The following is a 13,605-nucleotide window of genomic DNA, read 5'->3' as shown; positions in this document are numbered from 1 at the left end:
GGGCACTATACCACAATAAAGGAACCAGGCATAGTCATTGTCTTCCTAAATTGACACAGATGCGGCTATTACCTGGGAGTTTTGCTAGGTGCTAGGCTTTGTGGAGTGTAGTACAGGAGGGTGGTGGTATAAACAATGCTGGAGGAGTCCCTGCTGGGAGACTCTGAGTGCAAACTTGATGATCATTAGGAACTAAATTGGCAGCTGCGAGGCCAGAAGCTCCCTCAGAGGAATGGTTGCATTGGCATTTGCAATTTAGAGTCCCCGTGGACTACTTGAAGGTGCCTACAACAGTTTCTACTGGCGCTCCTTGGGTGTAAATGTTAGAACTGCTGCCCTGTGGTGTCCCTGCCCCAAAGCAAAACCAGCAGGCCTCCAGCTTCTCTGCCGTTATCAGAGTCACCTCCTGCACTGTTGTGCAGTGTGGCAGTCCAGACCACCACTAAAGGAGAGGTAGCAATTTGAGGCTGTGGTTCTATGTATATTTTGTTGTTAGAACCTTCAGGTGGGAGACTAAGCATCATGAAAGGAAGCTTCCAAGTTTGCTCTCGTCAAAGAAGAATCTTCCTCTTACGTAGGAGACAAAATTGGTATCCATTCGCATAATTGCTTTCAGAGTTCTTTTAAGAATAAGTTTTCTCTTCCCTTCTACAGGGCTGTGACTATTTTGTATTCTCTTTCCCCCTTTGTAGGTTGTTGGAAAGGACACCAATGTTATGTTGGTGGCTTTGGCAGCAAAATGTCTTACTGGCCTGGCTGTTGGGCTAAGGAAGAAATTTGGACAATATGCAGGACACGTAAGTAACAGGTTTTTTTGGATACAAATCAACAGTGTTATCAAGAATGGCAGGCTAGGGGTCGGCCTGGTGGCATAGCAGTTAAGTTTGTGTACTCTGCTGCGGCAGCCCAGGGTTCGCTGGTTTGGATCCTGGGCGCTAACCTCTGCACTCCTCATCAAGCCATGCTGAGGCAGCACCCCACATAGCAGAACTAGAAGGACTTGCAGCTAGGATATACAACTATGTACTGGGGCTTTGGGGAGGGGGAAAGAAAAAGAGGAAGATTGGCAGCTGACATTAGCTCAGGGCCAATCTTCCTCACCCAAAAAAAAAAAAAAAGGAGAGAGAGTGGCAGGCTAGCTTGCTTTAAAACAGCACTTTGGCATAGATCTTTATATTTTGGGCAAAGTAAATTTCTCTCTAAATCTTATTAATACTGAGCAAAGCTCCTCACAACATGTCAATAAAGATGTCAGTTATAACTAAATTAATTAGCTTTATGTAGACAATCAGGCACTCGGCCTAAATTACTTAGTTTGGTTGATTTGCTTATTACTTCTTATTAACATCTTGCTTTGTCCTTACACCATTATATACAGTATAACAGGATAAAATAAAACTTGTGATAACCAGGACAGAGTAAAAATGAGAGTAGGAAAGGCAATATAAAACTTGAAGTGTGATTAATATAGAAAATGTATTTTATAGTGTTTTCCTATTTTAAAAAATAACATACACTTGAGACATTTATATAGGTTCCACTGTTGGTGATATATCAGTTTAATTTATTCTAAGAAAATCTGACTGGAGACATTTGTTGAATATACTATTTTCTTTGTATAAATTTGGAAGCAATCAAGCTTAGTAGCAGTTTTAATAAACTGAGATGATTTTGTTAACTGTGGCATCTATTAGTTGGCCTCTAAATCGGATCTGAATTACTTAGAATGGTTCAGCATCCTGAAAATTGACCATACTGAATTTTCAGGTTTAACTTGCTAAGCCACTTGATCATTTGACTAGATTGACTTCAGAGTCTCCTAATAGTCCATACTCATGTGTCAGTTTTATTTTGTGAAGCTAGTTTCTAACTTCACTTAGTTATGGTATTTAGAGCTCACTTACTCATAGCATTAAAAATAATTTCACAGAACTTAACTGAAAAAAAAGAAGACCTTCCAAATAGAAATAAATCATGACTAGCTTGTTACTAGGGAAATAAAAATAAAGGTAAGTAAAACCCTTAGACATGTAAATCATAAATTGGAGTAAATTTATAATCAATTTTTTATAGCAATCAATATTTCTTACATAATATGGATGTGTTTGTATATGTGATCAGTGTTTTAATTAGCTTTTGGTCAATTTTGTATTACTTACTAGAGTATTTTATACTTTTGTATTAGGGATAACTTTTCAAGCTTTCTAGAAAACAATTTTAAAAATACCTTTGAATGCATACTAAATTATGTCCTCTAGTTCGAGTTCTCATTTGGGCTTTGACGTTTTGTTTTGTGTCTTAAAGGATGTCTCCCGTGCTTTATGGTGTGGGATATTTCCCCCCTTAAAACTGTGTCATATCCAGTGTTTGATATCAAGCATGTTAGTGCTTCAGCTTGGTTTTCTTTAACTATTTGTAAGCTGTCTTTTCTGGCAATATATATAAAAGTGAACTTTAGCTTTATAGTCATTAAAATATCTGGATTTTCAAGTTTATAACTAACTCCTAGTATTAAAAAGTCTTTCTGTTTCTCCATGGAAACCATATTCCTTCTGGTCTGTGTTAGTTCTGTGAAATATTGAAAAACATTTGTTTTTGGATGCCACTGGGCTTGGCTATATCTTTTGGACCTTAAAAAAACAACTTTAATTTGCCTGCCAGCACAGTACCTGGCACTCAATAGATATGTTAGGCATTTAATAAATATTTAATGAATTAGTGATAGTGTACAAGATAAAATAAAAGTTATAAAAATTCCAACTTTACTCACCTAAACTTAATACTTGAATAAGAAGATATAATACTGATCAAAATTGCTGTAATTTCTGGTACTCTTTCTTTAGCATGGTGAAGGCACAGGAGACATCGCAATCCAGTGAGGTATATCAGAATCTTGGATGGGGAAGAGGAATTGTATACTCTACCTGTTTCCCTGCCCTAAACGCACCTCGTTGAGAATCATTTTGTCTGATGAGAGATGTTATTGATAGAAATGGGTGCATATAAGGTATAGAAGCAGAAAAAGGTTGAGAAGCCCTACTGCGGTGGTGCCGAATGGGAACCCTCAGTTGTTCCAGCATAAGATTCCTGTGCCCTTCAAGAAAGAAAATGACTTTTTATCCAACTTGGATGTTCACTTTTTTATTTGCTTTGTTAGAACCAAACAGTGTTTTAATAACAGCTTTATTGAGATGTAACTTACATACTATAAATTATATTCATCCTCTTCATGTGTATAATTCAGTGGTTTTAGAATATTCACAAGATTGTAGAACCATCCCCACTATCTAATTCCAGAACTTTCTCACCAACCCAAAAGAAACCCTATACTTGTTAGCAGTCAGTCCCCTTTCTGCCCTCCCCCCAGGCCCTGGCAACCACTAATCTACTTTCTGTCTTTATGGATTTGACATTTCATATAAATGCAATCATACACATGTAGTCCTTTGTGACTGGCTTCTTTGACTTACTGTAATGTTTTCAAGGTTCATCCATGTTTGGAGCATGTCTCAGTCCTTCATTCCTTTTTGTTGTGAATAATATTCCAGCTGTTCACTTTTATAGGTTGTGCCAACTATTTTGGAGAAATTCAAAGAGAAGAAGCCTCAAGTGGTACAAGCTTTACAGGAGGCGATTGATGCAATCTTCCTTACTGTGAGTTGACAGTATGAGTTTGCGCTTTTGTCTAAAGTGAATTTTGTCAGTGTAATACTTTGATTGTTCTTTACAGTTGACAAAAACTGATTGACCACATTTTCTTTCTACAGACCACACTACAGAACATCAGTGAGGATGTTTTAGCAGTAATGGATAATAAAAACCCAACCATCAAGCAGCAGACCTCTCTTTTTATTGCAAGAAGCTTCCGCCACTGCACTGCTTCTACCCTGCCAAAGAGCTTGCTGAAGCCCTTTTGTGCTGCTCTGCTTAAGGTATAGACTCTCTTTGAAATTGGGGGGATATTTTATAGCTAGGGGAGGTCTTTTTTCCTACTAATTACGTGCAGTGACTGTTTGTCAGTAGATTATGGTCTTTTGAGGAGCAGACGTTCAGGAGCTTTGGAAACTGAATCCAAATTCTTGTACTGTATGTGTTCCTATTCTTAAAGAAAAGCACAAGTTGGCTTTATGATTCCGTTAACAGCTGAACATTTGGTTTCTTACTTGGTGCATATACCGGTGTTCAGCTGATCTGACCAAGCACAGGCATACAATTTGAAGTATCTGAAGATCATCTGAGTGTGAGGCATTTTAGATAAAAGGTAGGAGGAAAAGGAAGCGCTTACTTGCTGAATGGATTACCAGAGGTTTCCTTAACCCAAAAAGAATTTATGAAGAAGTAACTGTTAATTGGCAAAAGGAAAGCTATACTTAGCTTTAGTGAATTGTAAAAAGCAAATTCTTTATCCAACAACCTCAAGTTTGACAATACCTAAAGTACCTTGTATTAAGATCATTTTGCTTATTACTTCCGGACTATAGCATATCAATGATTCTGCTCCTGAGGTCAGAGATGCTGCATTTGAAGCATTGGGTACTGCTTTGAAGGTGGTTGGTGAGAAAGCGGTAAACCCATTCTTAAATGATGTGGACAAACTCAAGCTTGATAAGGTATGTTAAGTAATGAATTAGAATGAAATTGGACGATAGTCCTGTCTCTGTGCATTATGGTTTTGTCTGTTCTGTTTCATTAAGGCAAAAATGCTCATATCAACTCATGAAATTTATTTTATTTACCACTGGCGATTCATTAGTAGAAATATCTTTTACATTATAACAAACAAAAGAATAAAGCTAAGTGACCAATCTGTAGAGGAGGTGAAAACAATGTTTTAAGATAAATTTGTTTCTAATATCTGGCAAATTACCTTTGTAAATATGAATATGTCTCCTATCAAAAATGTGGTTATGGTAAGTTTACTATAATTCTAATTTTTGTAGAAATAAAATGTCAGGAAGTCTGGATAATTTATCTGTGTTGAAAAGGAAACTTTGCTTTCTGAATTCTCATGTAGCTGTGGTTTAGATAACTTATTAAGTAATAATGTAGTGATTGTGTTTCAAAGTTGGGCTTAATGATGTTCATCTCAACTTCATTCTCCAGATCAAAGAATGTTCAGAGAAAGTAGAGCTAATACACGGTAAGAAAGTTGGACTGGCAGCTGAGAAGAAGGACTTGAAGCCTGGGCCCGGAAGGACTGCTGCTTCAGGGGCTGCAGGAGATAAGGACACAAAAGACATTTCAGCACCCAAACCAGGACCCTTAAAAAAGGCACCTGCTACTAAGGTTAATAGACGACTTGGAAAATACGGTTTAAAAATTAGAGTTTAGTGGGGTAGGATCTGAATCTCAGGTTCATGGCTGTCCTTCCAATAGGATTTCATTTGAGAAATAAACTCATTACCACGTTCAAAATACAGCAGAACATCTGTTAATGAATGACAGAGTATTCCAACAATACATTTGGTTATTTGAAACTTTAATGGAGATAAAAGTGGTAAACAAGGTACAGGAGTACATTTTCAGTGATCAGAAAGTATCATTAAATAATGAAATAAAATGTGGCAAGGCACATAACGTTAATAACACACACCTTGGTCATTTTGCTAATAATGCTGCTGAATTGCCTCACCGAGTCTCCATGGCAGCCCAAGTCTTGTTACCCTTGTACAGTGCAGAGGAGAGAAACGCCCAGGGGCAAATATGGCATTCTCTTAGTCAACACTTGTCCTGTGGACTCTTAAGCATAGAGTTATCTACTGCAGATGCGAAAAGTTGATTCTCTTTTCCCACCCTGAACCCCAGCATGGAGTTAGGGGAAGAGAAATGATGCTTAGTGAGCATGACTTGATGAGAAGCATTTTACCTGCATAATCTCACTTCATCATCCTAACAACGCTTGAGATAAGTGTTTTGTGATCCCTGTTTTTCCAGAAAAGGAAACTAAGGCTCAGCAAGGTTAAGTGTCCTACACATGCTCTTAAAATTCACTCTGATATTTTTATTGTTCAATTGTTTGTTTGTTTACTGTCTCTCCACACTATTATAAACTTTAAAGGATGGAGATCTTGCCCCCGCTTGATGGATAGAAGAGGTTCTGGCTTATAGCAGGGACTCGACATCTATTTGTTGAATGACTATCGAATTGCAGAACTGGGGTTTGAACCCAGGTATCTCTAGCTACAGAGTAGGTCGGTGTACTTTCTTTCTTATGATGCTGTCTCTTCAGCATTCTAGTACAGGGAGTTGGCAGCTGTTTTCTCCTTTCTCACCAGCTTCTGCCTCTCTGGACAGTGACCTGGGCACAACACTTTAAGACTTTTTCTTACCTTGCTAAACCCTTCTATGCTAGCTGGCCTTCTCATATGAGGAATTCTTTTTTTTAAAAAAAATAGGTGAGCCGAGGGGACGGCCCTGCGGCCAAGTGGTTAAGTTCGCACACTCCACTTCAGCGGCCCAGGGTTTCGCTGGTTCAGATCCTGGGCGCAGACCTGGCACTACTCATCAGGCCATGCTGAGGTGGCATCCCACATAGTGCAACCAGAGGCACTCACAGCTGGAATAAACAACTATGTACTGGGGGGCTGTGGGAGGAGAAAAAGAAGGAAAGGGGGGAAAAAAAGATTGGCAACAAATGTTAGTTCAGGTGCCAGTCTTTAAAAATAAAAAAGGTGAGGGGCTCGGGGACAACCTGCTTCAATTCCTCTTTTTTTGTAATTTTTTTTTTTAAAGATTTTAATTTTTCCTTTTTCTCCCCAAAGCCCCCTGTACATAGTTGTATATTCTTCGTTGTGGAGCCTTCTAGTTGTGGCATGCGGGACGCTGCTTCAGCGTGGTCTGATGAGCAGTGCCATGTCGGCGCCCAGGATTCAAACCAACGAAACACTGGGCCGCCTGCAGCAGAGTGCGTGAACTTAACCACTCAGCCACGGGGCCAGCCCCTTCAATTCCTCTTTTGAAAAGATCAGTAGGACATTATCAGCCAATAAACCTATGCCAATAAACAAACATCTGTAAAAATAAATAAATAAATAACTTCCTAACACATTTTATGAAGCCGACGTCACCCTAATCACAAAGCCAGACAAGAATAACGCAAAGAAGGAAAATTATAGGCCAGTATCGTTGATGAACATAGATGCAAAAATCCTCAACAAAATATTGGCAAACTGGATACAGCAATACATTAAAAAGATCATACACTATGATCAAGTGGGATTTATACTAGGGATGCAGGGATGGTTCAACATCTGCAAATCAGTCAGTGTGATACACCACATTAACAAAATGAGGAACAGAAACCACATGATCATCTCAATAGACACAGAGAAAGCATTTGACAAGATCCAACATCCATTTATGATAAAAACTTTGAATAAAATGGCTATAGAAGGAAAGTACCTCAACATAATAAAAGCCACATATGACAAACCCACAGCCAACATACTCAATGGGAAAAAACTGAAAGCCATTCTTGTGAGAACAGGAACAAGACAAGGGTGCCCACTCTCACCAGGGTACAAAATTAACTTAGAAAAAATCAGTTGCATGGGCCAGACCGATGGCACAGCGGTTAAATTCACACATTCTACTTCTTGGTGGCCTGGGGTTTGCCAGTTCGATCCCGAGTGCGGACGTGGTACCACTTGACAAAAGGTGTCCCACGTATAAAGTAGAGGAAGATGGGCATGGATGTTCACTCAGGGCCAGTCTTCCTCAGCAAAAAGAGGAGGATTGGCAGTAGTTAGCTCAGGGATAATCTTCCTTAAAAAAAAAAAAATTTCGCACACTCCTATTAAGCCGTGCTATGGCAGATGCCCCACATATAAAATAGAGGAAGATGGGTGCAGATGTTAGCTCAGGGCCAATCTTCCTTGGGGGAAAAAAAAAATTACTGAAAGAAATGGATGACGACATAAAGAAATGGAAAGATATTCCATGCACATGGATTGGAAGGATAAACATAGTTAAAATGTCCATACTGGAGCTAGCCTAGTGGTGTAGTGTTTAAGTTCACATGTTCTGCTTCGGTGGCCCAGGGTTCACCGGTTCAGATCCTGGGCACGGACCTACACACCACCTGTCAAGCCATGCTGTGGCAGGTGTCCCACATATGAAATAGAGGAAGATTGCCACAGATGTTAGCTCAAGGCTAATCTTCCTCAAAAAAAATATCCATACCACCTAAAGCAATCTATAGATTCAGAGCAAGCCCAATCAGAATCCCAATCACATTCTTCACAGAAGTAGAGCAAAGAATCCTAAAATTTGTACAGGGCAACAAAAGACCCCAAATAGCTAAAGCAATCCTGAGGAAAAAGAACAAAGCTGGAGATATCACAATCCCTGACTTCAAAGTATGCTACAAAACTATAGTAATCAAAACAGTGTGGTACTGGTACAAAAACAAGACACACGGATCAATGGAACAGAATTGAAAGCCCAGAAATAAAGCCACACATCTATGGACAGCTAACCCTCCACAGAGAAGCTAAGAACATACAATGGAGAAAGGAAAGTCTCTTCAATAAATGCTGTTGGGAAAACTGGACAGCCACATACAAAAGAATGAAAGTAGACCATTATCTTATGCCAAAATAAACAAAATGGATCAAAGACTTGAAATAAGGCCTGAAATCATAGAACTCCCAGAAGAAAATATAGGCAGTACATTCTTTGACATCAATCTTTAAAGGATCTGTTTGAATACCATGTCTACTCGGACAAGGGAAGCAAAAGAAAAAGTGGGACTCCATCAGACTAAAGAGCTTCTGCAAGGCATAGGAAACCATGAACAAAAGGAAAAGACAAGCCACCAACTGGGAGAAAATATTTGCAAATTATATATCTAACAAGGGGTTAATCTCTAATATATAAAGAACTCACACAACTGAGCAACAAAAATCAACCCAGTCAAAATATGGGCAGAGAATATAAACAGACATTTTTCCAAAGAGGATATACAGATGGCCAATATGCACATGAAAAGATGTTCAACATTGCTATCATCAGGGAAATGCAAGTCAAAACTACACTGAGATACTGCCTTACAGCTGTTAGAATGGCTATAATCACCAAGACAAAAAATAGCAAACGTTGGAGGTGGTGGAGAAAAGGGAGCCCTCACACACTGGTGGTGGGAATGCAGACTGGTGCAGCCACTATGGAAAACAGTATGGAGATTTCTCAAAAAGTTAAAAATAGAAATACCTTATGACCCAGCCATCCCACTACTGAGTATCTATCCAAAGAACTTGAAATCAGCAATTCCAAAAGTCCCATGCACCCCTATGTTCATCGTGGCATTATTTATAATAGCCAAGATATGGAAGCAACCTAAGTGCCCATCAACTGATGATTGGATAAAGAAGATATGGTATATATATATACACAATGGAATACTACTCAGCCATAAAAAAGGATAAAATCGTCCCATTCACAACATCATCGATGGCCCTTGAGGGTATTATGTTAAGTGAAATAAGCCAGATAGAGAAAGATGAACTCTGTATGACTCCACTCATAGGTGGAAGTTAAACAGAGAGACAAAGAGAACTGATTGGTGGTTACCAGGGGAAGGCGGGTGGGGGGGGGGGGAGGGAGCAGGGCACAAAGGATGAAGTAGTGCACCTACAACGTGACTAATGATAATGTACAACTGAAATTTCACAAGGCTGTAAACTATCATAATCTTAATTAAAACTTAAAAAAAAAAAGGACAAAGTTGCCACATTTGCAACAAAATGGATGGACCTCAAGGATGTTACATTAAGCAAAATAAGCCAGACAGAGAAAGACAAACATTGTATGATTTCAGTCATGTGCAGAAGATAAACAAACACACGGACGAAGAGAACTGTTTATGGTTACCAGGGGGAGAGGGTTTGGAGGTGGGCACAAGGAGTGCAGGGGTGCATTTATATGATGACTGACAAATAATATTGTACAACTGAAATTTCACAATGTTGTAAACTATCAACCTCAACTAAAAAAATAAAAATAGGTTATGAAATGCATAAACTAAAAAAATTGGTTAACATAGTAAAAGAAAAAAGACCATATTCCTTAGTTATATATGTTCTCGTGTATAGAACTCTGCTGCTTGATTTTTGGGAATAAGTAAATGATAATCATGTATTAAAAAAAGAAGATAAGCAGATTTATTAATTGAGGTACCCCTCTATAGAGAGTGCTATTACAGTAAAGGATCCAGAAGAGGTGTTCTGGTTACTCAAAGAGTAGAGAATTTTCTGTTTTTAGAGTTAGAAAACAATTAAATGTCTATGGGATTGTTATTAGGAACCAACAAAATCATACTGCTAAAATGAGCTGGCAAGTATTAGAGGTTTCCATATGATTTAAAACCAGCATCTTTGTTTTGCTAATTGCACCTTGAAAGCTCAAAATAGGTTCAAGATAACATTAGTTTTAGAATAAGTCGGGGTGTTGAAGACTAATTTGGTCCTCTGTCATTTTATCTCTTCCTATAGATTTGGGCATTGCTTAATAAATACCCAAAATAAGTAGAGGGAACAATGTAAACAACGACATGTGTTGCCATGTTAATGTTACTGCTGTTGGCTGTGTACCTTGTGATAAACTGCTGTCTTCTTATGACCTTTCAAAGCTGGGGTGAAATACATTTAAATCAAGATATTTAAATAGCAGATAGAATCCAGTGGGCACAATAAAAAGTATGACCAACTGAAGTTTATTCCAGCATTGCAAGGATGTTTAGATATAAATATTAGAATATTTACTAAATTTATATATAGATCAAAAGAAATCTAATTTCACACATTGAAAAGGAATATAGTAAATTTCAGTATATCTTCTTGCTGAAAATTCTTAAGCACATAGAAATAGATGGTTATGTTCACATGATTAAATATATAGTAATAGATCTACAGAGTACAGTAGACATAGCAAACCAAAAGTCAGCATTATGCATAATAATGATGACGTGCTAGGAGTATTCCTAGTAAAATGTGAGAAGTAAAACAAAATGCGTGCTGGTACCATTATTGTTAATAAGGTTCTATAATTAGACAAAAGAATAAGGTGTTAAGAAGAAAAAAGCGAAATCATCATTTTTTTAGATTATATGATCATATACTTGGAAAACCCAAGCAGGTCACTGAAAAATTACTAAAACAATAAAAGATTCAGTGAGATGGCCATCTTCAGTGTAATCAGAACCCTCACCAAGATTGCCATAACAAGCCCTCTTTTCCTTCACTAATTAGATACTTCTACAATGAGTGATACATTCTCCTGTTACTGGAGCACCTTGTGGTTAAGTATTGAGTAAATGTTATAACTTAGAAACTGTCTTTTACTAGTGTAGGAAAGATTTAGAGATGTTTAAAGGCATCAAACATTAATTCTCAAATTAATCTGTAAATATAATTCCAGGCCATCATTCTGACTTCATTTATCTCATTGGTTCAGTCTGATTTAGAAGTTCTTAATGTGGGGTCTGCAGATTCCTCCATCAGTGATCTTCAGGAAGTCTGTCTGTCCTTGAAACTGCTAAATATGTTTTTTGTTGTTTGGGTGATCCCTCATTTTAGTCAAATTTTCAAGGAGTCTCTGGCCCCAAAAGAGTTTAAGAACCACTGTTCTAAATCCTTAAATGGTTTAATTTTTTTTAATTTGCTTTCAGGCTGGTGGGCCACCTAAGAAGGGGAAACCAGCTGCACCAGGAGGCACAGGGAGCATTGGAACCAAGAACAAGAAAGGAGTGGAGACCAAAGAAATAGTGGAGCCTGAGCTCTCGGTCAGTATGACACAGTTTGCCTCAAGCTCATAAAACCATGGAAAGTCAATACCTATGAGAAGGCTTGAGTTCTTTCTTGCCTGAGTTCTACAAAATATAGTTAATTGATATCTTTTACTTCTTGAAACTGCCTTGAACAAACTTCCCCTTTATGGTAGTATAATAGCAGCCTCAGATACCATAGTATCCCTAGCGGAGTGTTCTGGTAGTTTTGGCTGGGGTATTTTTATGTTCTCACCATCTGTTTCCTTAAACAATTGTTAATGTAAACGTTTTTGTGTGTTGCAGATAGAAGTATGTGAAGAAAAAGCTTCAGCTGTCCTTCCTGCTACGTGTATACAGCTTCTGGATAGCAGTAACTGGAAGGAAAGACTGGCCTGTATGGAAGAGTTCCAGAAGGTAGGTGCTTAGGGATGAGTTGAGCGTGAAAGAAAACTACATTCCATAGAAGTGAGGAAATTGACAAATGAAGGACTGTCCTAATTGCTGTGTTTTATAACCAGTGAACATGTTCCAGGATATTAACTAAGGAGGAGGTGGAGTTTTTTATTGGTTTGTTTAGCTGTGTGATGTTTATCTTTCAACGTCTGCTTTCTGTGGCTTCTCTAAGCTCATAACATAGTCCTTACTCCAGAGAAGTGTTTATTCTGAGTTATAAGGTTTAGATGAATTTTACTATTACAGTATTTGTTCATTAGACTTACTAGGCAAAGAGATCTCTCCAATTAAACCACCCCTCATCCTTTTCTGTATTTCCCTCTTTGTTGTCATGATTATTGGAACAACAGACATTATCACTTGATATGAGAAGCTCCTTTCAAAACTCTGTGTTGGAAAGGAGCACAATAGTTCATTTTGATGTATATCCTGTGATTCTAACGAGGAAGGGTGTGGAGAAACTGAAAGAGCGCTGGGATTTGAGGCAGGAGACCTGGCTTCCAGTCCCACATCTGCCACGCATCAGGTTTAGACCTGAGTTGTGGATCTTTGAAATTTCATATTTAACCACTTCTAACCTACCCTACTTTGCTATGTTTTTAGGAAAATCAAATAAGTCAAAATATGTCTAAGCAGTTTCTGCCACACATTAGGCAAACAAAAACTGTTTCTCTTACTTTCCTTGGAGCAATTTATTGTGAATTCTTGAAATGTGAAAAAGAAAAGTTTAAATGATGTTAATGGAACAACCATATTTCAAAGAGCCAACTTAAGAAACGTTGTAACAGAAACTGTATAAGCTCAGTCCACAACCCTCATTTCCGTTCTCCTCCCTCCTTCAGAGGGAGCCACTTCCTTCATTTGGGGATGTGCTCTTTCCTTGGAACTCATTGTTAATCCATAACTCTCCTACTCTCTTGTACTTCAAGGCTGTTGAACTCATGGACAGAACTGAAATGCCATGCCAGGCATTAGTGAGGATGCTGGCCAAGAAACCCGGATGGAAAGAAACTAATTTTCAGGTATTTTTTAATTGGAGATTTAATATCTTTTGTTGAAGTCACTTCATTATATCATCCAATGGAGTAATATAGAGGTATAGTTTTGGTAATGATTTTTAGCTAGTCTTTTTTTTTTTCCATCAACCAATGTGTCATCTAATTTTAAATGAACAGTGGAATGTGTGCATTTTGATTAAACATATAACTATAACTTTGTGCAATTAGGAGTTTCTATATATAAATGTTATATATATTGTTTGTGTAATTTGTATGTATGCATTTTTCTTCTCATTGTTTAGGCCTAGAAGTCCTGTACTCTAATCTTTACATATTCAAGGGAAGGATAAACAGTGAGATAGCTTTCTTATTTATTTGGACAAATGATAA

The 13,605-nt window shown here is 38.0% G+C and overlaps 1 protein-coding gene across 3 annotated transcripts in view; it reads left to right on the top strand.

Moving 5' to 3' along the window:
- CKAP5 (cytoskeleton associated protein 5) overlaps positions 1 to 13,605 on the top strand; it is a 94,785-nt gene that overhangs the window by 42,098 nt on the left and 39,082 nt on the right. For all 3 annotated transcript variants that reach the window (XM_070487604.1, XM_070487606.1, XM_070487605.1), the window contains exons 9-16: positions 693 to 797; positions 3,565 to 3,654; positions 3,768 to 3,932; positions 4,482 to 4,610; positions 5,104 to 5,286; positions 11,666 to 11,779; positions 12,068 to 12,178; positions 13,147 to 13,239. In XM_070487604.1, the coding sequence (XP_070343705.1) occupies positions 693 to 797; positions 3,565 to 3,654; positions 3,768 to 3,932; positions 4,482 to 4,610; positions 5,104 to 5,286; positions 11,666 to 11,779; positions 12,068 to 12,178; positions 13,147 to 13,239 (990 nt within the window). The remainder of the gene's footprint in view (positions 1 to 692; positions 798 to 3,564; positions 3,655 to 3,767; positions 3,933 to 4,481; positions 4,611 to 5,103; positions 5,287 to 11,665; positions 11,780 to 12,067; positions 12,179 to 13,146; positions 13,240 to 13,605) is intronic.

This window comes from Equus asinus, chromosome 17, assembly GCF_041296235.1.
Source record: "Equus asinus isolate D_3611 breed Donkey chromosome 17, EquAss-T2T_v2, whole genome shotgun sequence".
NCBI lineage: Eukaryota > Metazoa > Chordata > Mammalia > Perissodactyla > Equidae > Equus > Equus asinus.
This window is presented reverse-complemented; position numbering and strand designations above follow the sequence as displayed.